General features: G+C 40.0%; 1 protein-coding gene across 3 annotated transcripts in view; it reads right to left on the bottom strand.

The window, feature by feature from the left end:
• The window catches only part of cacna1ab (calcium channel, voltage-dependent, P/Q type, alpha 1A subunit, b), a 116,230-nt gene that overhangs the window by 44,395 nt on the left and 44,651 nt on the right, over nucleotides 1-27,184 (bottom strand). For all 3 annotated transcript variants that reach the window (XM_077570818.1, XM_077570819.1, XM_077570821.1), the window contains 25 exons: nucleotides 25,345-25,460; nucleotides 25,229-25,273; nucleotides 25,082-25,147; nucleotides 23,649-23,846; nucleotides 23,455-23,567; nucleotides 23,268-23,380; nucleotides 22,603-22,734; nucleotides 22,427-22,499; nucleotides 21,219-21,339; nucleotides 20,197-20,264; nucleotides 20,004-20,110; nucleotides 19,198-19,357; nucleotides 17,482-18,080; nucleotides 16,895-17,187; nucleotides 16,695-16,827; nucleotides 15,790-15,919; nucleotides 15,629-15,688; nucleotides 14,738-14,844; nucleotides 8,635-8,734; nucleotides 6,466-6,626; nucleotides 6,246-6,383; nucleotides 4,784-4,985; nucleotides 4,552-4,716; nucleotides 3,166-3,276; nucleotides 2,831-2,914 (listed from right to left, as the gene is read on the bottom strand). In XM_077570818.1, the coding sequence (XP_077426944.1) occupies nucleotides 2,831-2,914; nucleotides 3,166-3,276; nucleotides 4,552-4,716; nucleotides 4,784-4,985; nucleotides 6,246-6,383; nucleotides 6,466-6,626; nucleotides 8,635-8,734; nucleotides 14,738-14,844; nucleotides 15,629-15,688; nucleotides 15,790-15,919; nucleotides 16,695-16,827; nucleotides 16,895-17,187; nucleotides 17,482-18,080; nucleotides 19,198-19,357; nucleotides 20,004-20,110; nucleotides 20,197-20,264; nucleotides 21,219-21,339; nucleotides 22,427-22,499; nucleotides 22,603-22,734; nucleotides 23,268-23,380; nucleotides 23,455-23,567; nucleotides 23,649-23,846; nucleotides 25,082-25,147; nucleotides 25,229-25,273; nucleotides 25,345-25,460 (3,595 nt within the window). The remainder of the gene's footprint in view (nucleotides 1-2,830; nucleotides 2,915-3,165; nucleotides 3,277-4,551; nucleotides 4,717-4,783; nucleotides 4,986-6,245; nucleotides 6,384-6,465; nucleotides 6,627-8,634; nucleotides 8,735-14,737; nucleotides 14,845-15,628; nucleotides 15,689-15,789; nucleotides 15,920-16,694; nucleotides 16,828-16,894; nucleotides 17,188-17,481; nucleotides 18,081-19,197; nucleotides 19,358-20,003; nucleotides 20,111-20,196; nucleotides 20,265-21,218; nucleotides 21,340-22,426; nucleotides 22,500-22,602; nucleotides 22,735-23,267; nucleotides 23,381-23,454; nucleotides 23,568-23,648; nucleotides 23,847-25,081; nucleotides 25,148-25,228; nucleotides 25,274-25,344; nucleotides 25,461-27,184) is intronic.

Below are 27,184 nucleotides of genomic sequence, written 5' to 3'. Positions count from 1 at the left end.
TGGCCTGCTAGCTTAATGCTAAATTTAGCAGCAACAAAAGTGAAAATGTGCTATTAGGAAAAAAAAAAATGCCAATAAGATTTCACAGGTACATTTTTTTTTTCAAACTGTTAAATGTACACGCTTACTCTAAAAATAAAATAATTCATTAGCACTTTAATTACACTATTCATATTAATAAAATTGCAATGAATCAAACAAATGTTTTACGTTTATTTTACTTATGTTTATTAATTTCATTATTCACAATAATCCAATAAACCAATTATTTCATGAGATAAAATAATTTAAAAAAAAAGAATCATAAATGCATTTTAATCGACTAATTTAGGAGGAAAAGTGCAAAATGAATTCAACCAAGATAAATGCCGGGGCCACATTTTATAATCGTAATGTCATTCATGAATAATGATAAGATTTCATCTCGTCCAATCAGGTTGCTCTGAAGTCATCGTCAATGCCGCTCACAGGCACCAGGGGGCACCTTTGCCATCTTTCTTTGACACTGTCAGCATTCATACACAATTTCCCGCCAAGGGTGATAATCATAGAGATCAAGACAATAATCATCAACTCATGATTATTATCTCCCGGGTGTGTGCTTGACAGGCAAGGCCAGGAGGAGGAAGAGGAGCAAACGTCACAGAAAAGCCACATGCACGATTTTGCATTCAAGCATTCCAAAAAGATGCTAGCTGCTAACCATGCTACGCAACGCCGATGTTCATTTACTCACAGACGTGGTCATTAGAATAATAATCAACCGGTGAGAATATTATTAAAAGCCTGATCAATAACGTATTCTAATCAACCCTCGAACAAATTGGTTCATCCTAAATGACACAACAGTTGTATTTCTGATTTGTACTTTTTTATTACAAGACTTCGGAATGTTAAAACAACTTTTTCCTTATAATAATCCATAATATAATTTTTTGGATTTGAAATTTTGTTTTTGTTTAATGCAAAACTTTGTCAATGTATTATGGGTTGTTGTTGTTTTTTGCGTAATAGTCAATTTTTATTTCTCTTTTTACCAATATTGAGGCTTTATTATAGTAATATAGTATATCTAATAATAAGGAAAAAAAAAAAAAATAATAATACAATTTGAAATAAATAAATTTAATTAATTAATTAAATAATAACAATACTTTTTCCTCATAATATTACAGACATTATCCTCTTTTTTTTTTAAATATAATTTTCTGACTTGTTATAATAAATAGTAGGCCATTTTTCACAGTTTTTCTTCTTGCAAAATTAAAACATTATCAAGAGTTACTTTGTGCTATATAAAACCTTTAATCTCATAATATTACTTGTAATATTCCTTTTCTCTCAGGGAGGTTCACGACAAAAACACTCATTCTTTAATCATTATATCATGATTCATTTCATATTTCATATTCCGCAGTTTCATCCAGGAAGCACATGCAGAGAGTTCAAAATTTGTCCAGGTTGGGAGGGGGGGGAGGTGTGGTCGGGCGATCGGCTCAAAGGGGCAGGGAGGGGGGGGGGGCGGGTCTTTAAAAGCACGACCAATGAGGATGCAGAGGAAGCTTTGAGAGATAAATTACAAACCAACCAGAGTCTACATGTGCGATGATGTCGAGGGATGAATGGGAAGGAAGTCGGGGGGGGAAATATATATTTATACATATTGATAGATATATATATTTATTGTATGTCATGATTGGGGCATGGGCACATTACAAACATGACATCATCAACACCATCCTCATCATAATCATCATCATCATCGCCATCAACACAGATGAAGGACAACACGATGAAGGATTTCATAGTGCATTTTGGGGGATTGGATGGATTATTGTTTTTATCAAAGAAGTTAAAGAAAGTGCGGAAAGACATGAAGAAGGAGAAGAAGAAGAAGAGCGAGTCATTATAAGGATCACAAATGTCACCATAGCGACACGTTAGCAGCGATTCGCGAGGCGCGGACGGGAAGTGGGCGCGCGAGTCTGTTAGCTTAGCGTTAGCGTAATCAGACGTCTGTAAAAGCTGCTTAGAGTTAACAGGCTCCGTCAGTTCCAAGATGGCCGCGGGCTCGTTAGACAGCAATTAGCATCTTCTGCGCTGATTTTGTGGCGCGACTGTGATAACACAGTCAAGGTACTGCTTTTGCCACTTCATTCACGGGGACGACATTTTTGGGGTACAATTATGACTTTTTGGGAAGTCATATTTTTATGAGAAAATACTCTAAATCAGTTTTGACAAGAAATTTTAATTTAGTTTTAATTATAGTCTTTTGACAAAAATTAATTAAAGTTTTAGACATAATTTAGTCATCTGATTGTATTTTAGTTTAAATCCTTTAGTTTTTAGCGTTGGCGTTATGTTCCCCCAAAAAATAACCGCAATAAGTAAAAAAGTCAGCTTTATTTTTTACATTTATTTTAAATGTTTTAAGGCCGTAAAGCCCCTCACCATAAACTTTATACACTTTTCACAAAGAGGCATTTACATGTGCTCACATTTCTCTTTTGTTTAAACTCAATGTTCAAAACATTTTTTTTTATAAAAAGGTACAAAATATGAAAAAAAAAAAAATAAATGCATGCAAAATTGCACACAAAAAAATGCGAGGCCGCAAAAAGTGAACCACGCTATAAGCAAGGGAACACTTTTTGCAATTTTTCATTTACATTCATTTTCGGAATGTTTGTTTGGCATCCATTAACGTCCTTGTCGCTAGCAATAATTCTATACACTGCTAAGCTAACAGCTGCTAACAGTGGACACCAGAGAGGGACTCAAAACAACACAAACATTCGCCACTTTTCCGTTACTAACGCCCACTTACCCCTAATTTTGTCACCAAAATGTCCGTGATGCTTCCCAGCACGGAGACAAAGTCAAAAATGTTCCAAGCGTCTTTGAAGAAATTCTGTTTTGGACAAAGGAGGAAGTTAGTCGTCGTCCAAAGACGCCTGTTGCCATGGAAACAAGGGGAAGAAAGTAGGATGACAGTTGGCGTGCACACGCCGGGGTTTTTCCGGGACATCGAGAACCCGCTCCAGATCTGTCTACCAAAATAAACCTGCCTCATGAATCAATGATGGGAACCTAGATGTGAGCGTGTGAGCGTGTGTGTGTGTGTGTGTGTTTGCGCGTGCGCGCATGTGTGTGCGCGTTCACCAGAGGGCCGAAAGCGATGAGCTTCAAAATGGACTCCAGGAAGAAGAACGTGGTGAAGACGATGTTGAGGTTCTGAAGGACATCGTCGTACGTTTCCGAGGCGCCGTCAAACTGCGCACACACAAATCGCAGTCGCAGTCGTTTGACAGCTGGTAACTGGCTTACTTCAATTATTTTTCTTGAACGTGCCTTAAATTACACTTTTAGGTCTTTTCATTATATAAAAAAAAAAAAAAAAAGATACATCGAACTTTGTCTTCATTTATTTTATAAAAACACTTTTGCCCGTTAAAAAAGAAAACCGTTCAACTCAAAATGTCAACCATAACCATTTAGTTCAGCCCTTAGTTATTTTACACATGGAAAGCATTTTACAAAATAAATGGAGACAAAGTACTATTTTTTGCTAATCTGAAAAACGATCCGATCTGTGGCTCAAATCCGTGATCCTATCCGAACTGTGACTTTTGTAATCCGCTACACCACTAGCTTGACTGCAATGTTTTTTGTTTTTTTTTAAACGGCCAGCAGGTGGCAGCAAGTATAAGATCGGCCAGTATCATGCTAGGATCTTGTTGCAGAAGAAGAGAAGGAAGAAGTGGAACTGTTAGTTTAAAAGCACTTTTTAGAATGTTGTTTTGTAGCAGGAAAACATTATTTAGATGTTTTATTCTTATTCTTATTATTACTATTGTTAATGAGCTGTCACAAAAGAAAAAAATTGTAGCGTTAAAGTCAAAGTGCTTGAAATGCTTGTTTTACAAAAAGCTCGTTTTCTTTGTGTGTTTTTTTTGGCCAGGAATTGGAATTTGGGCAAAAATTAGCTATATTCTTAACGCTAAAGATACGAAAAAGATAGAAATGCAGAAGCAGAGAGTCTAATCTTTCTTTTGGTAGGTTCCTTGTTTCTATAGCAATCGAACACACTATTTGTGTGGGCCTTAAAAAAATATTCAATGAGTTAACTCTTTGACTGCCAGACGTTTTCAGAAACGGGTTGTCGCCAGTGCCAGCCGATTTTAAGCATTTTGACTGATCTTTCAAGGTCCATAGAAAATTATGTGTTTGGACTATGGAAACACACATACTACCAAATGAAAGATTGGACTCTCATCTTTCATCAGAAAAAAAAGTTTGTTTCTACCTTATTCCGTTCTTCAGTAATCAACAATAGAAAATGGTTAGTTTCACCTCTGTTTTGAAACAAACGTCTTTTAACGTCTTTGGCACTCCTCCATAGGATTTTACTAAACGTTATTTAACGTTTTTGGCAGTCAAAGAGTTAAGAGGGGGAAAACCTGCAATCCTTATTCCTCAAAATGGTCCAAACTCAATGAGGATTCGACAGGGGGCGAGGGGGTCCGGCGCCCCCCCCCACCGACTGACCTTCATCATGAGGACGATGGTGTTGAGCGCGATGAGAGCCATGATGCTGTACTCGAAGGGGGTGGACACCACAAACTGCCACATGCGATACTGGAAGCTCAGCTTGTTCTTGGGCATGTGGCGCGTCAGCGGCCTGGCGTTGATGGCGAAGTCGATGCAGGCCCTCTGCAGAAAGCAACCGGCGTCAAGTTTGAGCGCGCTGCGCCCGGCGGGGCCGAGTGCTCGTCCTCACCTCGTTCTTCTCCAAGCTATAGTCCTCCATCATCTTGTCGCCTTGCTCCTGGAAGGTGATGATGATGAGAGCCACGAAGATGTTGACGAAGAAGAAGGGAAAGACGACGAAGTAGACCACGTAGAAGATGGACATCTCCATGCGGTACCCTGGGCTGGGACCCTGGTTCTCATAAGTGGAGTCCACCGAGGCCTTTAACACTCTGCACACAAGACCAACTTGAAAGTTCTTCTCAATAAAAACAACTTTGTGGACGGGTGCCAACGGTTTACTTGAACGACAAGCTTTTTTTTCTTGCCACTTTACAATTTTACTCCTTAATATTAAGACATCGGGGTGCCACGATTAAATGATTAGTTTAAAGCCAACATGGCGAAGCGACATTTAGCTGTTATGCTGCACGCAAATGGAAAAAAGTTGCTAACAGAAGTGAAATCAGCCCCAGTGCAAAAGAAATGTTTTTAAATCCAGGTTTTAAAACCTTTTTGGGATTGAGTTGAAAATTCAGAATGTGTGACTTTTGTTTTAAAGGAGTCAGGGTTCCAAAGTGAAGCTGCGGTTGGCTTCCATGTAGGAGTCATGATTTTTAGCAGTTGTGACAAAATTGAGTTTGAAAATTCAGCTGTCAGAATGTGTGACCTCGGCTATTAAAGGAGCCAGAGTTTCAAAGAAGGCTTGGCTTCCATCTAGGCTTGTAGGGTCATGACTTTTAACAGTCGTTACAAAATTGTGTTTAAAAATTCAGCTCTCAGAATATAATATAATTCATATATTAGATATGAATTATGACACATCTTTGTCTTACGTCCATCAAATAACTTATTCCGCAATTTCATTCTATAATAGCATAATTGTAATTTGATCTGAGAGTAATTCGAAGATCAGGGGCCAGTGGGAACCATTTTCTGGGTTTTTACTATCATTGTGAGGACCACGTGTGCTTTGTGGGGACATTTTGTCCAAACCTCTTTTTGAGGGTCAAAACTTAGTTTTAGAGTTTAGCTCTCTGACTGCCAAAAACGTTAAATAACGTTTCGTAAAATCCTATGGAGGAGTGCCAAAGACGTTAAAAGACGTTTTTTCAAAACAGGTGAAACTAACCATTTTGTATTGTTGATTACTCAAAAACGGTAAAAAGGTAGAAACAAACTTTTTTTTTTCTGATGGAAGATGAGAGTCCAATCTTTCATTTGGTAGTATGTGTGTTTCCATAGTCCAAACACATAATTTTCTATGGACCTTGAAAGATCAGTCAAAATGCTTAAAATCGGCTGGCACCCACGGCATCCCTTTTCTGAAAACGTCTGGCAGTCAAAGAGTTAAGTTTGAATTGGGTTTTGGTTGGGGTTAGGGTAACCTTGATTAAGGTTAAGGTAAGGGTCTAGGAAATGCATTATGTCAATGAGATGTCCCCACTAGAAATGTAAACCCAACATGTGTGTGTGTGTGTGTGTGCACTCACTGCGGCCACCCTTCTCCGGTGGAGACGGTGAAAAGAGTGAGCAGCGCCCAAGCAACGTTGTCGTAGTGAAAATTATACTTCTTCCACTCCCGCTTCTGAGCGCGAGCCTCTTCTTTGTCGTACATGAGAAACTCGCCCCTGCGCGAGAGACCACATCAACATGAGCGCGGCTGTCGCCATCTCGTCGCCAGGTACACCAAGTCGGGGTTTCTGTTCCCACCTGCAGTCGCTCTCAAATTCTTTGGACACATCCGTGCAATAGAAGAAGCGACCTTTGAACAGCTGCACGGCCACCACGGCGAAGATGAACATGAAGAGCATGTAGACGATCAGGATGTTCAGGACGTTCTTCAGAGAGTTCACGACGCAGTCAAACACAGCCTAGAGAGAGGAAACAGGAGGGGGGGGGGGGGGGGTCAGGGTTTGACTTCAAGGGCCTCATTTAGTAAGATCGCAAATAGCGGGTGATAAATTACGTCATCACCCATGTTACAAAAGTTTGGATTTTTCATTTTGACATATTTTTGGAACTATAGGTTGTGCCGGAGTCGCAGTCAAAATACACATCATGAAGAAGAAAAACAAACTCTCACACCAGTTCGCATTTTTGGTGGAATTATTTATTTATTTATTTTTTGCATTTTTTTTTTTTAAAGGGTTATCTTCAAGTTTCTGCTGCTGGGTCACAATTTTGAACAAACTTGATTTAAAAATTCAGCTGTCAGAATGTGTGAACTCGGGTTTTAAAGGATTCAGGGTTTCAATAGAGTTTTGCTTCCATGCAGTGTAACAATTTTTAAAAAACAAAATTGAGTAAAAACAAAACAAAAAACAAAACAAAATAAAAAAAAACATAAAATTGAGTAAAAAAAAACAAAAAAAAAAAAACAGCTGTCACAATGTGTGACCTCGGGTTTTAAAGGATTCAGGGTTTCAATGGAGTTTTGCTTCCATGCAGTGTAACAATTTTTAAAAAACTAAATTGAGTAAAAACAAAACAAAACAAAATTAAAAAAACATAAAATTGAGTAAAAAAAAAAAACAGCTGTCAGAATGTGTGACCTCGGGTTTTAAAGGATTCAGGGTTTCAATGGAGTTTTGCATCCATGCAGTGTAACAATTTTTAAAAAAACAAAATTGAGTAAAAACAAAACAAAAAACAAAACAAAATAAAAAAAACATAAAATTGAGTAAAAAAAAACAAAAAAAAAACAGCTGTCAGAATGTGTGACCTCGGGTTTTAAAGGAGTCAGGGTTTCAATGGAGTTTTGCTTCCATGCAGTGTAACAATTTTTAAAAAACAAAATTGAGTAAAAACAAAACAAAACAAAATTAAAAAAACATAAAATTGAGTAAAAAAAAAACAGCTGTCAGAATGTGTGACCACGGGTTTTAAAGGATTCAGGGTTTCAATGGAGTTTTGCTTCCATGCAGTGTAACAATTTTTAAAAAACAAAATTGAGTCAAAACAAAACAAAAAAAACATAAAATTGAGTAAAAAAAAAAAAAAAACAGCTGTCAGAATGTGTGACCTCGGGTTTTAAAGGATTCAGGGTTTCAATGGAGTTTTGCTTCCATGCAGTGTAACAATTTTTAAAAAACAAAATTGAGTAAAAACAAAACAAAACAAAATAAAAAAAAACATAAAATTGAGTAAAAAAAAAACAGCTGTCAGAATGTGTGACCTCGGGTTTTAAAGGATTCAGGGTTTCAATGGAGTTTTGCTTCCATGCAGTGTAACAATTTTTAAAAAACAAAATTGAGTAAAAACAAAACAAAATAAAAAAAACATAAAATTGAGTAAAAAAAAAACCAGCTGTCAGAATGTGTGACCTCGGGTTTTAAAGGATTCAGGGTTTCAATGGAGTTTTGCTTCCATGCAGTGTAACAATTTTTAAAAAACAAAATTGAGTAAAAACAAAACAAAACAAAATAAAAAAAACATAAAATTGAGTAAAAAAAACAAAAAAAAACAGCTGTCAGAATGTGTGACCTCGGGTTTTAAATGAATCAGGGTTTCAAAGGAGAGTTTGGCTTCCACGGAGGGTCCTGATTTTTAACAGACAAAATTGAGTAAAAACAAACAAAACTGATTAAAACGATGCAGCTGTCAGAACGTGTGACCTTGGGTCAGCCCGTGCTTGTTTGTCGGTCACCAAATCATTATTTTCTGCCATAATTTACAAATAAATTCTTTACTACTACAATAACCTTGATGCTAACAGACTGTAGGACTAGGCGAGTATTATATCTTTTTTTTTTTAAACACTGTAATTTTCATTTGACTTACAAAGTAGTTTTTAAAAAAATCTATATTTCGTTATTTTGTTTACTGTTGTTTTGATATCGTATCGACGTCTGTGACGGACGGCTCAAGTCTGAATGTTACCTTGAGCTTGGGCAGCCTTTTGATGGTCTTGAGAGGACGCAGAACCCGCAGCACTCGCAGCGACTTTATGGTGCTGATGTCTTTGCCTTTACTGCTCCCCCTACAGGTCAGCCGGGGAACAACAGCAACGTTACCGCCGGCCATTTTCAAACAAAAACAGCAGACGGACACGACGGTTCTTCTTCTGCATTGCAAATAAGAGTCAAACATGAAACCACAGAAGTCTTGGCAGATTTCATGGACATGCATCATCATCATCATCATCATCATCATCATCATCATCATCATCATCATCATCATCATCATCATTTCATGTCCACAGGCATCTCCCGGTAGAGTGCCCAGCCAAACCTCTTTCTTTCTTTCTCACTTTTTCAAGAATCAAAAAAGTTCTTCTATGAGAGAACACGCAGCATCGGCGGTCATGTGATGCGCGTGCGGCATTGCATGACGTCGCCGACGGATGCAAAGCCAGATGTGAGACGGTGTCCTGGAGGCGCGGGTTTGGATCCCGCTTCTGACAGCAAATAAATCCTGAAATGCCTGACTTTCTATTAAGGGTATACGCCACATATCGAGCAGATCGCAGGAAGTTCAGATTATAGTGGAAGCATGGGTTTGGATCCCACATCTGACATCAAATAGATTGTGGAATTAATGAACTCTCAACTTTAATTTAAAGCCTGAACTGGAAGTGTGGGTCTGGACCCTGCTTCTGACACCAAATTACATTGGGAACTTCTCTCGGGATGAATAAAGTATCTTCTAGACTACAGGAATTTCACTTTGGATCCACTTCTAACGCCGAGTAACTTTTTTAAATCTATTTCAGGGTTAATAACGCACAGTATGCATCTAACTAGACCGCAGGAAGTTCAGGTCAAAGTGAGCCCTGGAGCCGAGGATTTGGATCCCGCTTCTGACACCAAATACCTCCTAAAATAGTTGGCATGGATAAAGTATCGACAATATTTACATCGCAGGAAGTTCTGGTCACAGTCTACGCTATAGGTTGGGTTCTGACCCCACTTCTGACACCAAAAACCTTGGGAAACTTGTTGAGGATTCATATCTTGATCACAGGAAGCTGTCTGCCACAAAAACCCACTTCTGACTAAGAAAACAACGATCTATCCATCTATCTAACAGGAAGTGTCTGTTGCATTTGGTCTGGGAGGTGTGGGTTTGGATCCTGCTTCTGACACCAGCTAACTTCCTAAAAATGGCTGCTTCGCAAAACAGTCAACTTTCTGTCCAATTTCTATTTCTTTCTGATACTTTCTTTCTGTCTGGCCTCCCAGCGAAGACTACGTGTTATAACCGCGGGAGAAAATGTTTTCCACACAACGCAAATCCATAAATGCAGCGCGATGGCGAGAATGAGGTGACAGGACGACAAGCAGAAGAACAAAGAAAGAAAGAGCGAGAAGCCACAGTGTCCCGGTTCTGCAGGAGGAGGAGGAGGACGAGGAGAACTTTACCGGGTGCTGCTCCTGCGGTGGCGGTTAGAAAGCGACAGATGAAGAAGAGGACAGAAAGCGGCACACAAAAGACGGGAGAGAGGAAAAGTTTGAAAGGGACATTCAACATGGGCGAGACACAATCCGGAAAAGGACAGCGAGCGGAAAGTGTGACCAAACGTGAAGCAAAGTCCAAGTTGCGTTCTGTGTCCAAAATGCTTTGGAAGACGACCAAAGACAAGAAAAGGTTGAGGATTTTGCTCCAGGCTTGATCAGAATAACAGCAGCACTTCTTACTTACATTTGTGCACAGCAAGCAAACTTTGGAACAAATACAAGGATTCTAATACCGAGTGAGCTCATGCTGTATGTTGTAAGTTCAATACATTTAATAAATAGATTTAAAGAAAGAAAATGAAATACAGATCAAATACAAATACTATAAATAAAGGGTAAAACGAAAATACAAATTAAATATATTGAAAATAAAAACTAAACTAAATAAAATAAAATACAATGAAATGGAAAATAAACTAAGAATTAAAAAATTGCAAATAAAATGAACTACTATGAAAATGAACTAAAATTCATAAAAGTCATAAAATAAAATTGAAATCTATAAAGGTAAAAAATAAAACACAAATGAAGTATATTGAAAATAAAATGTAAACATTAAATAACTAAATAAAAAAACTACAAAAAACAAAATAACATTTTCCAAATTAATTAAAAATACACAGTATATAATGTATCATGTGTCATTTGAATGGAACAGTCATTTTTTTAATACTCATTCAAATGTATATATATATATAATCTAACAAAATTTGAAAACATCTGGACTGAAGTGACAGATGTTTTTAACTCTTTGACTGCCAAAAACGTTAAATAACGTTTAGTAAAATCCTATGGAGGAGTGCCAAAGACGTTAAAAGACGTTTTTTTTCAAAACAGATGAAACTAACCATTTTCTAGTGTTGATTACTCAAAAACGGAATAAGGTAATAACAAACTTTTTTTTCTGATGGAAGATGAGAGTCCAATCTTGTTTTGGCAGTATGTGTGTTTCCATAGTCCAAACACATAATTTTCTATGGACCTCGAAAGATCAGTCAAAATGCTTAAAATTGGCTGGCACCCACGGCATCCCTTTTCTGAAAACGTCTGGCAGTCAAAGAGTTAATCATGCAAGTCATTATGACCGTTTCCACCTGAAGACAATACATGCATGACTAAAAAAAAAAAAAAAAGAGTCTTCTTGTGTGGCCCGCATGCGATCCGACACTTTCTTATCTCATTACGGCAAATCAATGATAGCGTGCGGACGGGCTGGCGAGCCTGCCGCATAAATTGCCCTCATTAGATCGCCAATCGTCGACCGAGATGCTATCCAAGCATGTCAGCACTGGGGAGGCGGTAAAAGATGGAGGGCTCATCCATCATGATCTCCAAAACACACACACGCACGCACGCACGCGCGCACGCACGCACGCACGCACGCACGCACGCACGGCATGCAGCCTCGTCATCAAAGTGGATCATTCAGCATTTACGTGAAGCTTCACACTCTCCAGTGAAATCCATTGCACGCTGACCATGCTGAAAACCGGATGTGCAGTGCTCGTGTGTGTGCACGTGTGTGTGTTTGTGTGTGTGTGTGTGTGTGTGTGTGTGTGTGTGTGTGTGTGTGTGTGTGCGTGAGAGGAGGAAAGAAGTGAGAGAGGAGGTGGTGGGGAAAAGGAGGTAGGAGGAGACGAAGGGAGAGGTTTTGATCTTTAAATGTCTTGAAAGCAACTTTTATTTTGTTACAATCATATAGTGTACATTAAAGTAGTTGCAACGCGACGACCCGCCCTGAGTCTTCATCCCATTTCAGAATGGTAAAACTCACTGAAATCGAAAGAGTCGGCATTAAAACACGTCATGATTCTGGAATGGGCTCTTTCCATTTTTCATGATAGGCTGTCTAATACAAGTGTTGGCGCTTTCTACGTTTTGTCTTTACACAAAACGACGGAGAGCCTGTTGAAACCGAAAGAGTTCACATTAAAGTGCGTCATGATATTGATTTTGATCTTGGTTTTTCATGACAGATGGTCAAGTACGTTAGCTAGACAAGGTAACGTTTTCGCAAAATTCAAGGGAAAATGTGGAGGGCTCACGGAAATTGAAAAAGTCTGCATTAAAGCACTTTCAAGATACTGGGATCTTCTTGCTTTCCACGAGAGATGATCTAATATAAAGCATTTGCTTTAGTGTGTATATTTTGTCTTTCAACAAAATAATGGTAAAACAAAGAAATTATTTGAAAGAGGCTGCATTAAAGCACTTGCTGGATGACCTCTTGTTTTGTCATGACAGTTAGTCTAATATATTTGTTGTCCATTGTACTTTTTAAATTTACACCAAATGATGGTAAAACATGGACGGCTACAGAAATCAAAAGAGTCCACATTAAAGCGTATCATGATACTGGATGGCCTCCTTGGTTTTTCATGACAGGTGGTCTAACACTCTACGTTTCGCATTTACAGAAACATTACAAATTGTGGTGAGCTCACTGAAATTGAAAAAGTCTGCATTAAAGCACTTAATGATACTAGGATCGTCTTCTTATTTTTTTCAACTGGTGGTCTAATATATTTGCTAAGCACTGTCTATATTTTCCCACCAGAGAAAAGGTAAAATGTGGGGCTCTTGCTGATATAGAAGTAATCCACAATAAAGTGTTTCTTGATACTGCGATAGTGTCCTTGTTTTTTTCATAAAACGTGTTCTGATGAATTAGTCAAACAACGTATTTTTCTTTCTACAAAATGATGGTAAGATTTCAGTGAGTTCTTCACAGCTCACTGAAATTGAAAAAGTCCACAATAAAGCACTCCATGATACTGGATACATTCGAATCTAATTGTAACCTTTTTGGAGTTCTAGAAACTACCAGCAGTCTGCGGGACACCATCTTTGCCCCTCTGCACATGAACAGCTTGCGATCACAATTAGCCACATTAGCTGCTAATTAGCATCACCAAGGAAAGAGCTCGCATATTTGTCTTTAAGATTTGGATGCGGGCTAATGATGAGTATGTTTTGGTGCGCGTCCGGATAAATGTGAGGATCCAAAACATTGGAATTTAAGGGTAAGAAGTGTGAGGGTCCAAATAGGGAAGTGAGGTCATGTCATGTGATGTCAATAAATGCGTAAAGAGAGGACGGGATGACTCACGGCCTATTTGGCGCGGGAAAATCGTAGCGGCGTTGGGGAAGGGAGACAGTTTGGAGAGTGAGTCGTGGTTCCAGAGATTCGACACTTACAGGTAGAGGGACGTTAGGGTGACTTTTGGGTAAAGCTGGATGTGGATGGCGGTGACTGGGGACTCCTCAGGGTGCCCTTTTAGGGCCCCTAAAGAGCTTCAGAATAAAACTTAAGGTTGAAATTGAATGATGACAACTTTTAAAGCCTCTTCTACACTGTACAGCTCAGATGAAGGTGGCATATTTGACTACTCGTAATATCTTAAAAACTATAACAGCAAAATCCATAAAAGCACAAATATTATTATTCCAGCTCAAATGAAGCAGTAACAAAGACTTTTTTTTTCTCACTGTGGAAATTTTTTTTTTTAGTAATTTCTTAGAAATTACACAAAAGCAAACTTGAAAATCTACATATTTAAAATACTCAATTCCATTGTGATCCCTTTAAAACCATAAAAGCGTAATTGAAGATAATCACATAAATCAGCACAAACAGCAAATGTGGTACAATGCAGAACAGGCTTAAGGGTGCCCCTGAAGGTCTCCATGGTGAAAGGCTAAATTGGTTACCTCTGCCAAGGCGCGTATGCCAGCCTGGGTTTAATTTGCAGTTGTGAATTGCTGCATAATGCTCATCTGATTTTTTATTTTTTTTAATTATGAAATAATATTCAATTAGAATAGATTTTTTTTTTTTAAATTTGTTGAGTATGAACGCAAATTCTAATCAGGCAACAATTTAATATTTCATATTTTGTTTGTGATGCATTAAGCATTTGAAGCTTAGAAGTTTTGAATCACAGTGTAATGCCCATTACCGCCACCTGCAGGACTGGAGTGGTAACAGCAATATATGAATTTTCTGTTTTCACAGATTAGCCCCCCCCCCCACCCACACCTTTTTCACACTTTTTTTAAAAATACATTTTTAGAATAAATGATTTTTAAATATATAATAATAAATAATATATAATAATAAATATATGAAGTAATATATTAAATAATATTTGTCAAATTAATATTTTGTCAATCTGAATTAAATTGACCTATTTACAAAACATCAAATTACATTCCGATCCGGATTTGATCATTTCAAGCCTTGGCAGAGGTCTGCATGGTCTACATGAAATGATGGACGGACGGATGGTGGTGAGCGCAGAGAAAGACCAGCTGATACAATGTTAATGACGAGGAAAATATAGAGAGGAGAGAGTTGAGAACAGGAAGTGGATCAGTGTTATGATCTGCTTCAAGAAGGCATCAACATTGTCCAGCCAAAAAGGGTATTTCTGCGGACCTATGAGGGGAGTGTGTGCTGTGGGGGGGGGGGGGGGGGGGTGAAGATGACGGCGGAGGAGGGAGAGAGGGAGGAGGAAGTTACTTACGTGAAAGCGAAGGCCACCAGAGCACCACTAACCACTATAAAGTCCAGAATGTTCCACAGGTCGCGAAAGTAGGAGCCTTGGTGGAGGAAGAGGCCCAGCACCACCATCTGGACCACACCGAGCAGGTCAGTCGTCATGACAACTAAATGTTTGTTTGTTCTATTTTTTATTTTTTATTATGATTGATGACATTGACATTGTTGGGGATTGGAAAATATGGCGACTAAGCTGATTGTCTTGGCAACAGTAATATTTGACATCATGTCGATTGTTGAACAGTCCCCACAAATCAATACTATTGGTATACTATTTGTTATTTTCACAAACGATTGATCAATATTAAGTGATGACAATGGCTTGTTCTATTTCTCCAACGCAATGGATCAACAAACATTTTTGGGTTTCCTAAAAAGCATTTCTTCCAAAATAGGGGAATTCAGTGTTATTTTTTTTTAATTTTTTCGTAACTATGCATTTTGCCAAGTGACGCAGAGGCCTGGACTGGCCACCTGGCGTCCAGGGCAGATGCCCTGTGGGCCAACCATTTTTCTTTCATTTTACCCAAAGAGACTGGCCCCCAATTTAGAGGGACTCGCCCATTCATTCATTCACACTCTAGAGGGCAAACACAACCAATCAACAAGAGTGGCAGAGCCAGGGGCTGGTGAAAAGTTGGGCTCAGCCAGCAGGCCTAAATCAAAGTGCCAGGGCTGATTATTTGTGGCAGTCCAGCCCTGGCGATGCATCAAAATGGACTCAAGTCTATTTTAAGTCTAAGGACATAGAGCTCTAGAACTTCTGACAAAGTCTAAGGACTTCTTTTTAAATAAAACCTATTTTAGTATATGGTCAACATCAAACACAGACCTAGAACTAGTAGGATGATTGTACCTTGATAAGCATTTCAAAAGTGAAGACGCCAGTGAAGACGTAGTCAAAATAGCGCAGCACCTGAGGACGGATTGAAGGATGAAGAGTAGTTAGCAGAGAAACACAAACACCAACCCAAGATCAGAAGATCGAAAATATGCAACACCGATGGAGCTTCTTACGTTATTCTGCGGCGAATCCGGCGACACCGGGTCTTCCGCCGCCAGCGCGATGCTACTCATGGCGATGACGGACAGGATGCTAAACTCAAAGTATTTGAGTGTGAGGATGTAGTGGCAGCACTTCCTGAAGCTGAAACACACAAATGAGTTTGTCATGTGAGGGCTTGACGAGAACACATCTTGGCTGGGGTTCGAGGGACAATGTTTAAATGTTATCTCTTTTAACTCATTCAAACACAAAAACGTATAAACACATTTTTTAATACTTTTGCCCTTCACTCCCCAAAAACGTATTTATACTTTTTTTTTCTTTTCTATGCTAGAGCATACAGAAGGCTTTGATGCAGCTTCTGACATGAACAGGGTGGCTTAAAGCAATGCTAGTTATTGCAAAAAACGGCCAGCTGGTGGCAGCAGAGTATAAGAGATCAGCCATGGCCATGTTGCAACAAGCTCTTTTTGCCACTGCTTTCAACAGTTTTGTGAATAAATATGAAACTTAGCTATATTCTAATAATAATTGACTGCAAAACAGAAACAAGTATACTTTTTTCCCTGATGAAAGAAGACACTCTAATCTTTCTTTTGGTCGGTTCCATGTTTTTATAGCAATAGAACAGAATATTATGTGGACCTTGCAAAAGCCAGTAAAAGTTGTGTGTCCCCTCCCTTTTAGAACAGCAATCGCTATGTAACTAGTGAATATCCAATAAAAAGAGAGGGAACGGCGACGTGTGTCCAGAGCGCGACGAGACTCTAACTGGGCACGTCTCTTTCCGTTCTCCTCGCGAGCAAAAATAATTTAAACCTCTTGTCTTCCTTTCCGATTTGTTGTTAATTAAATGTTGTAGGTTGCCTGAACCCGACAGTCTGTGTTCTTGAGCTAACCCCGACAGGTTACTCACGGGTTGGTGGTAGACAAGATGAAGCAAGAGCTGAAAGGTGGCATAGGTTTGGGTCCGTCCTCGTCGCCGTCGTCGTCGTCGCTCTCCTTCTTCTCCTCGTTCTTCTTCTGGTCCGTGTTTGCGTTCTTGTTTACTGGGGAAAAAGCCGAGACCTTCAGACGGTCCCCGTTCTGTCGTTTGAGCGGAGAAAAAGTGCTCACCTTGCAAGATGGCGTTAGTTGACGGATAAGGGTAGACGGGCGGCATGTCGATGCTGGTGTAGTCGGGTTTGGCCATGCTGCTCAGGATCAGGCTGTCCATGCTACGGAGGAGGGTGTGGGTGTCGGCGTCGCGGCAGTTGAGCAGGTTGTTGGCGTGGTCCGGGTCGTCGGGCGGCGGCAGGTCGTACGGCTGGCAGGCCAACTTGCTGTTGTTGCGCAAGTTGTCCAGGTCCTCGTTGTGTTGCTGTATCGGCCGCATGGTGGACAGGCTGGGACCGGCGCTGTGGTGCTCCCTGGTGGAAGGGGGAGGTATCATTCTACCATTCAGCCAATATTGTTGTCTTGTTCTACCATCATCAGCAGAATTTGATATCTTTCAATTAAGCGCCTGTTGCTTGCGTTCAGCTAATCAAAAGCTTTGGTACTACAATCATCCATTCAAAAGTCTTTCTGCCAATCACAGGTCTACCTTTTACTACTGGGCCAATCAAGTGATTCCCTCACTAGCTACTGTATAATCTACCCAATCAAAAGCCTTGCTTCTGTCATTCAGCCAATCAGAAACAAGAAAATGCTGGTCCACTGACTTTCTGGAGCGATGTCCTCTGCTTCTGTCCTGGTTGCCGTGACGATGCCGTCTGGTCTTCCGACCCTCCCCGTCTTCGCCCTTGTCTCTGTCCGCCTCGGCTCCCTTGGACCTGTGCCTCCTGCCGGGCTCGCCCTCCCTGCCGGCCTTGCAGTGATGCCGGGCCCTGCGGGACTCGCCGTTGCCCTCGGTGGCGTTGGCGCGGCGAGGCGACGCGCTGCAAGCCTCGCGTCCCTCCCGGGTCCTGTGCCGGTGCCCCCGGTGGCTCCTGTGGCCGTGCCTCTCCTCCGGCTGCTGCCCCTCCTGGTTGCTGGCCTCTTGGCCCGCATCGTCCCCTGCCGCCAGTAGCTCCCGACCGGCCGCTTCCGATTCGTCGGCCCTCTGGTGGTGATGGTGGTGATGATGGCGGTGATGGTGATGGTGGTGGTGGGCAGCACGGTGACTGTGGTCCAGGTCCTGCCGCCGGTACTCCTGGTCCAAGGGCAGCTGGCCGGGGGGAGTCTTGTTGGTGTTGTTGTTGCGGTTGTCCTGCGGGTTGACCACCAGGGGGCGGTCCAAGTGGGTCTTCATGTCACCGCGGCCTTTCCGCGCAAACGACACCTGGAAGAAAGAGTGGCAGGTGGGATCAACCAGGCGGACTTTGGCCTGGTAAACTGGTAGATTTTTTTGTATATATAGAATAGAATAGAATGAGAAGAACACAAATGTCAGAATAACGTTTGTCGACTGCAGTTCTGCATTCCACATAAAGTGGTCACAAAACGGAATAATCTGGGACTCGGCAGCTTTCTGTGCACTTTGGTGGTTTCTGGACTTTTTAAAGGAAAGGCCACAGGGACAGGATGGGACTCTGCACCTCGTCCACCCTGACTCTCAGCACTGGAACACCACAGGGATGTGTTCTTAGCCCTTTTCTCGATTCCCTCTTCACCTATGACTGCTCACCCATAGCCAAATAAATGTTCCGTTGAATCCAGCGGATTTCTGCCAGTGCCAAGACACTCGCCCCCCACCCCTCCCCCGCCCATTTTTCAGATGTGTCCCATTTTAATAATGCAGCTGGCAAGTGGCGTGACAGCTCGCTAGCGCGGTCGTGAAGGGACATCGTGCCAATCGTATGCGTGACCCAGAATGGGCAAAACCTTTTTTTTTTATTATTATTTTTTAAACCTGCTTCTACTACAGTGCACTTGGAAAACGGGCAACTTTTTTTTTCCATAGCAACTCGCACAACATCGTGAAGTGATAGTGTCGGAATCTATTGAAATTTCAATCATTGCTAACTCTTTGACTGCCAAAAACGTTAAATAACGTTTAGTAAAATCCTATGGAGGAGTGCCAAAGACATTAAAATACGTTTTTTTAAAACAGAGGTCAAACTAACCATTTTCTATTGTTGATTACTGAAAAACGGAATAAGGTAGAAACAAACTTTTTTTTTTTGATGAAAGATGAGAGTCCAATCTTTCATTTGGTAGTATGTGTGTTTCCATAGTCCAAACACATAATTTTCTGTGGACCTTGAAAGATCAGTCAAAATGCTTAAAATCGGCTGGCACCCACGGCATCCCTTTTCTGAAAACGTCTGGCAGTCAAAGAGCTAATGATGTCATCAAATGTCGTGACATCACTTTTATAATCTATAATCCTGTAGACTGGACAGGACAAATAAGTGTCGGGTTTGAGCACACATGATGATGGTTGCGGGGGTCCTCACCTCCTCCCCCTCGCTTCCACCCTTCCAGTCGTCCTGCTCCAGCTCGTTGTAGAGCGCCTCTCGGCTGGTCATCAGATTCTGCCGGCGGATCTCGCTGGTGCGCTGCTCCCACACCGACATGCCGCCGCCCACTTTGGCGTGATTCTTCTGCTGCTCTTTACTGCGCGCGAGATGGACACACGTCGAGATTTATGGAATTTGCGTACACAACTCATCAAAAAGTTTAGGGGGTGAAAGTTCAGGGTGATTATTATTATACTATTTCACTGTTTGGGTTCAAATATTTGTTGCTTGAAGGATTGGAACACTGCTACATAGATGCTATTCGTTAAAAACCTGACAATCAATACTAAGTGTTAGCATTGAGCTAGCAAAGGCAACGCGGTTGTTTAAATACACGATGTGTAATTCTCTCTGCTTTTTGTTTATTGTGACAGTAAACTTTAACCGGAAGTGGCAATAAACTAGGGCCCGACCGATTCATTGGCAAGTCGATTTTAGTAGCCGATAATAGTTATTTTAAAATCGGCAAACAAAGAAAAAAATAAAATAAAATCTCCCTAATTTCCCTCTGTGTTTTTATACACATTAACAGTTACAACATAAGGGAAAAATATACATTAGCATACAAATACATTCAAGCATTTCACCCCCCATAAACCGGCATTTTTTTAAAAAATAAAATAAAATTTTAAATCGGCAAATAATCAGTTATCGAAATTTAATTCTACCAAATATCATATTCGGCATTGGCCTAAAAAAGAAAAAAAAATCCACAAGTGTTCTTGAATAAGCAAACTACTCACGCAGCAATGGAGAGATTGGCGGCCGAAAGCGGGCTGACCTCAGCCACCTCCTTGGCCTTCTGCAGCGCCGTCTTCTGATTGGCCGCCTCCTCTTGCTCCTCCTCGTCCTGCCATGAGAATCAAGTTTGCCAAAATGCTTTCTACGCTCTGTGGTCACAAAGACCATCGTGGCGAGGTCTTGACTTTGACTGACCTTGGTGAGCTCCTGAGCGTTGGCGAGGTTGTCCACGGCGATGGCCAAAAAGACGTTGAGTAGCGTGTCTGGGGTGCGCCAAGTTAGGGATAGGAAATCTTAAAAATTTGATTTTCCCCCATTTAAAATTCTTCACAACATTGTATACTGGTTTTTTTTTCATAATTTTTACTGTTCTTTTACTTGATGATTATTGTTAATTTAGCTTTTTATGAAGTAATTATTATATTATTTTATTTTTGTTGTTGTACGTTTATTAGTGTTATTGATTTTTTTATTATTGATATTATTAGTATTATTTAATTCTTTTTCCTGTTCAAATAAAATCTAAATCAAACTCATTATGAGTAATTATTTGGATAATTTTAAAGGGGGAAAAAAATTCTGACAAATTTTGGAATATGGCTGTAACATCATTTTCCAAATATGTTTTGGTAAATAATTGCGGGTGTTTTTGTTATTTTATTTGTAATACTTACTCTAAAACATAACAATTGTTTTACATTGTCATTTTAGCCTAATCAGAACGCATTTTTAGACTGTTTAATTCATTCTAAAATTTGGATAAAGAAACTAAATAAAGACAAAGTTACATTTTTAAAATTGTAATGATGGAGAAACGTGTGAAAGATTTTAAAAGTCAAGTTTCTGTTTAAATGCATTCTGTTGAAATTTCAAAACTATTTTCACACGTTACATTTTTCAATCCTTTAATTGTGCAAACTGGTGGTAGTACTTTGAGTTTAATAATTTTGTAAATATTTAAAACGTTTTTTTTACACAAAATCATTGTCAGCGTTACTTTTGTTGCAGTCATTTTAGGAGATTTTTTTTTTTTAATCGTGAAACACAATTTGGAATTAAATAATTAATTCAAATGTGGAAACTGTAAAGGGGTGGTAATCATTTCGCCATTTTCCTTTTATGCAGTTCTTGTTTCTTTCTAATCCATTTTTGGACCTCAATGAATGTGGACGTCACGGACGGCGCGGGACCGCGCGACGGCACAGGAAGTAGGATACAGTTGCCGAAGAGGGTGAGGACGATGAAGAAAATGGAGAAGATCATCCCCTTGTCGTTGACGCCCCCTTGAGACTCGATGCCGTCGTACATGACCACGTTCCAGTCCTCACCCGTCAGGATCTACACAACACGCGTCCGACACCATTTTTGGGACCGCATAATAACTAAACCTACCAAAGGAACGATTTGACTCGATTCTTTTGACCCGCAAGAAAAAAGTTGCGTGTTGCGTTCATGGGTGTCAAAATGAGTGCGTTCATTTTGAGTTAATTTAAAGTTTCCGTAACGCCACAAACAGACTCGACCACGTCAAAATTTAGCAGTAATAAATTGAACTAGACTAAGTGCAATTACTGCAGAAATTGCGTGGGAATGCTGGAAGCTTATGACGGAAAAATTGAAAGATAAATGATGTGAAAATTACAAAGTATTAATTAAAAAGAACACTTGAACCCTGGAGGAATCCATTTTTGAAGCAAAATTTATCTGAAAGTACCCTCCATTCATTTAGATGGAAAAGTGGAGCTAATGATATCCAATGAAAAAACAACAACAAAAAAAACACTCAATAGCGCCACCTAGACATGCAGTACCCTCCATTCATTTATTAACTAATGATATCCAGCATTCCCGCACCAAAAAATCATTGTACATTTTATTGTACATTCAGAACAGATATAAAATTTGTGATTAATCGTGAATTAACTATTGAAGTAATGCGATTAAATACAATTAACTCATTCACAGCCATTGACGGCTATAGACGTCAAAAATTCATTTGAACTGTTTCTATTAGTTTAACATTTTTGCCACTTTTGTTCACAAGAGTATGAAAACCTAGAAAAAAAAATATTGTCCATAGAGAACAGATAGAACATTTTTGATTAATTGTGAGTTAACTAGTGACGTCTTTTCTAAAAAAAATTTTTGAAAAAAAAAAATAAAAATTGCGTCAGGCGATTAAAATTTTTAATTGTAATTAATCGCATGACTTCAATAATTAACTCACGGATTATCCGTTTTAAATGTACAATATTTTTTTTTATAGGTTTTCATACTCTTGTGAACAAAAGTGGAAAATATGTCAAACTAATGGAAATAGTTCAAATGAATTTTTGACGTCTATAGCCGTCAATGGCAGTGAATGAGTTAAAAAACGTCATCGTCTGACACCCTTAGCTGAGTTCCAAATCAACAATAGAACTACCTGAAACACCGTCATGATGGCCGCTGCAAAAGTATCAAAGTTGGTGGGTGGCGTCCCCTCCTCAAAGTTGAACCTGCGACGGAGGAAACCAACGAGCGGACAATCAGCGAAAAGGCGGCAAAAAAAGCGTTTCAAGGTGAGGCTGTGAGAGTGTTTTTGTTTGCGTGATGACTGACTGGCCGCCGAAGAGTTGCATGCCCAGCAGGGCGAAGACCACGATGAAGAGGAAGAGGAGGAAGAGCAAGCTGACGATGGACTTCATGGAGTTGAGCAGGGACACCACCAGGTTGCGCAGAGGAGCCCAGTACCTGAGGAGCCACAACACAACACCCATGAGTGCAATCGGACAAAGGAGACGGCGGCCAACAATGAGCAAGCAAATATATATGAATTCAATTCAATTATACTTTTGTCAACTTCTAATAGAATCAGAAGGTTTTGCCGTAACCGGCGCTTCTGATTCCGCTCAAAAACAAGGAAAGTCTGCCGGCTCCTGATCCCGAACCTTTTCCATTGGAAGCGGAACCCGAATACACACACGCTCGCACGCACGCACGCACGCACACACACATTCTCACCCACATACAAAAAAAAATAAAATAAAAAAATAAAAAATAATAATATATATATATATATATATGTGTGTATATGTATATATATGTATATATATTTAAAGAAAAAAAAAAAACATTTATTAAATTTTTTTAATTTATTTGTTTGTTTGTTTTTTAAAAAAAAGGAGAGCAAAGATGATGTCAAATCGAATGAACAATACTGAGCTCTCCTGGAAAAAAGAAAAAAAAGAAAGAAAGGAAGTGGAACCCGCCCCGTGTCCACTCACTTGGTGACCTTGAAGATTCTCAGAAGTCTCAGCGCTCGCAAGACGCTGATCCCGAAAGACGTGCCGGGTTTGATGGTGGCCCAAATCACCTCGAAGATGCTGCCCGTGATCACCTTCGACACAAACGCAGACACGGTTTCGAACCGGCGCGTCCGCGCGTGTTTTGCGTGCGTGCGTGCGTTCTCACCACACAATCGAAGCAGTTGAAGGAGGAGTGGAAGTAAGGCTGAATGCCGAGACCGTACATCTTGATCAGCATCTCCGACATGAACAAACCCAGGAAAATGAACTCTGCATAGACTGCAAACAGAAGATCAAAACTACGGCAAAAAAAAAAAAACGAGCGGAGCGCACGAAAGGAAGAAGAGCGGCGACGCTCACACTGGAAGTCGGACAGCAGCTTGGGCTGGTCGTAGTGCACGGCCGCCACGCACATGGTGTTGAGGCCCACCAGGCACAGGACGGTCCAGTAGAAGGCCTGCGTCTTCACCATCTTGCGGATGAAGAAGCGCAGGCGTTTCTCCTTCGTGCTGTAGCTCGAGCCGTCCTTGCCGCTCTTGATGCTGGAGCGGGCGAACCCTGAGCCGCCCGCGCCGGCCGCAACGACACTTTGGTGAGTTGACGCCGTTTTTTCAAATCCTCCGTTAAAAAACGCTGGACCCAAAGTAAGACGGTACGGGCAGCTCACGATTCGATACTGTGACTCACGATAACGATTAGGGGTGTTAGGAAAAATCGATTCGGCGATATATCGCGATATTACGGCGCGCAATTCTCAAATCGATTTTTAAACATCCATTTTTGATGGGAAAATTCAACAAAACGTCTTACTTAGGGTTAGGATTTGCACAACTCATTCACTGCCATTGACGGCTATAGACGTCAAAAATTCATTTGAACTATTTCTATTAGTTTGACACTTTTTCCACTTTTGTTAATAAGAGTATGAAAACCTAAAAAAAAAAAAGTTTAACATTTAGAACGGATATAAAATTTGTGATTAATCGTGAGTTAATTATTGAAATAATGTGATTAATTACAATTTCAAATTCTAATCGCCTGCCAAGATAAACAAAAAAAAAAGATTATTAAAAATTAGGAGCATCAGGCGATTAAAATTTGAAAATTGTAATTAATCGCATGACTTCACTAGTTAACTCACGATTAATCACAAATTTTATATCTGTTCTTAATGTACAATAAAAACAAATCTAGGTTTTCACACTCTCGTTAACAAAAGTGGAAAAAAATATGTTCAACTAATAGAAATGAATTTTTGACGTCTATAGCCGTCAATGGCAGTGAATGAGTTAAGCATGGAAGAATGTGATATAAATGGAACGTTAAGCCTTAATATTTGATTTCAGTGCTGTTCAAACATGAACCAGACTGCAACCTGTTTGTTAAATGCAGTGGCTAAATAAATACATTTTCACACAAATCTTACAGTGTACAAGTTTACTGATGAGTATTTTCTAAATTTGAGTAAAAAAAATAAAAATCGCAATAATCAATTCATAGACTCGTATCGGGATTAATCGAATCGATATTCGATATATTGTCAGGAATTTTCTCAACGATATGTCACGATATCCAGTATGTGCGTGACAGTGAAAACTTGCCGACTGTTCTTCTTCGTCACTGCCTACTTTAGCACCATTTAGGGGATTAGCGCCCCCACAAACAGGACAGGAGAGATTAAGTACTGACGATGACAACAAAAGATCACAAAAGTCACGGTTGGGATTGGAGTCACAGATCGAAACGCTAAATGGATTGATTCGATTTTTGGAATCTTCCACGCTAGGCCTCACCTTCCTCCGTGTTGAGCAGCTCCGTCTTGTTGTTCTTGGACTTCATGGTCGGCCGGCGCCGGGAACCTAGCGTGACGACAACATGGCGGTTATTCACGAAGTCCCTTGTGACGTGCGGTGGAATTCAACGGCCGGCCGGGGGTTCACCATCAAAGTTGATGGCGCCGTCGTCCTCGGCCAGGATCACCTCCTCTGCAAGCGACGCGGGAGACGTCAGCGCGAGCTCGCGCAACGCGGCGGCTTTCGGAAGGCGCGACACTGACCTGCTTTGCAGATCCACTCCAGGTAGCCGTTGAGCTCGCGTTCGATCTGCTGCTGCCGCCGCAGCTTGAGGAACTCGCTGCGGTTCTCCACGCGCTCTCGCTCTTTGGCAAACTCGCTGCACGCACAGCGGCGAGGGCAACGTGTTAGCAAGGACAACGTGTTAGCAAGGACAACATGTTAGCAAGGACAACATGTTAGCAAAGACAACGTGTTAGCAAGGACAACGTGTTAGCAAGGACAACATGTTAGCAAGGACAACATGTTAGCAAGGACAACGTGTTAGCAAGGACAACGTGTTAGCAAGGACAACATGTTAGCAAGGACAACATGTTAGCAAGAACAACATGTTAGCAAGGACAACATGTTAGCAAGGACAACATGTTAGCAAGGACAACGTGTTAGCAAGGACAACGTGTTAGCAAGGACAACGTGTTAGCAAGGACAACATGTTAGCAAGGACAACATGTTAGCAAGAACAACATGTTAGCAAGGACAACATGTTAGCAAGGACAACATGTTAGCAAGGACAACATGTTAACCCGCAAACGACCACGCCAGGGCTCGGCAAGCTTGACTGGCAAAAGAGCCATTTGAGGCCAAAAGAATCATCAAAAATCTGTCTCGAGCCACAAAACATTGGAAGATTGCGTGCTAGTGTTCGTCTAATGTAGAGATGAATTTTCTTCCGTTTTTGGATTATTAATTTATTTATTTTTAATGGGGGTAGTTGTTCAGACTTCATTTTTCAAACATTTTTAGACTTCTCTGCTTTTCTTTCAAATTTCTTACATTTTTGACAAAGTTATGGACATATGGTAATTTTCTACCTCTTCATTTATTTTATTTATTTATTTTACATTTTCTGGCTATTTTTGGACAGTTTTCTGATTTTTTTGCTATCAATTTTCTGATTTTTTTGCTATCAATTTTCTGATATTTTTGGGGCAATTTTATGGATATTTTATTGTCATTTGGGGGATTTCTTGTTGTTTTTGTACATTTTCTTTCCTGCTTTTCTTAAATACAAATTTCCGACTTTTTTATGGACGTTTTACGGTTACTTTTTAAACATTTTCTTTTATGCCTTTAAAAAAAAAAAAATCGGACTGTTGGGCAATTTCATGGACATTTTATGGCAATTTTAAATTTTTCCTCTTCTATTTCGGGCATTTTAAGGTAATTGTGGGAATTCTGAAGCATTCCTACATATGTTATTGTGATTTTTATTTTCCGCACTTTTTTGCCGCGAGACAACTCCCACATAATAAAATTATTCACGCCTCCCGGGGTATATATATATCGTCTGATTTCACATGACTTAAAAGTATTTTAAATATCAACTTATTCCTATTCATTTTCAATGGCACTGACATTGAACTTTTTCTAAGTAGCCCTTTTCACGCACACTTCCATACGTACAAGTGATCATCATTGCCAGGTGTCTGATACTGCCCGGTGCATTGTCCAGTAACCAGGAGGTTGCAGGTTCAAATCCCACCTAAGTGATATACATGTATACCAACTGACTATCATATCAGGAAAATGGATTCTAATTTGGCTGAAATAATTGAAGCGCATGCGTTCAAATCGTAGCATTCCCACGCAATTTCTGCAGAAACTTTGTCTAGTTTTTAAAACTTTTTCATCTACCTTTCGTCTCTTTTTTTTTGACAACTTAAAAAAATTGGACACTGACATTTTTAATACTGAATTATTCATTGTTTTATCTCAATCGTGAATTCATTTAAAGAATTTTTGATCTAAAAATTCATTTAAATCCCCCCCAAAAAATCATTTTTTACTTCTTTCTTTTTTTTTTACTTCGACATTCACAGGGAG

Source organism: Vanacampus margaritifer, chromosome 7 (genome assembly GCF_051991255.1).
Source record: "Vanacampus margaritifer isolate UIUO_Vmar chromosome 7, RoL_Vmar_1.0, whole genome shotgun sequence".
NCBI classification, from domain to species: domain Eukaryota; kingdom Metazoa; phylum Chordata; class Actinopteri; order Syngnathiformes; family Syngnathidae; genus Vanacampus; species Vanacampus margaritifer.
Note: the sequence above shows the minus strand (reverse complement) of the source record. Positions and strands in the feature narration are given on the sequence as shown.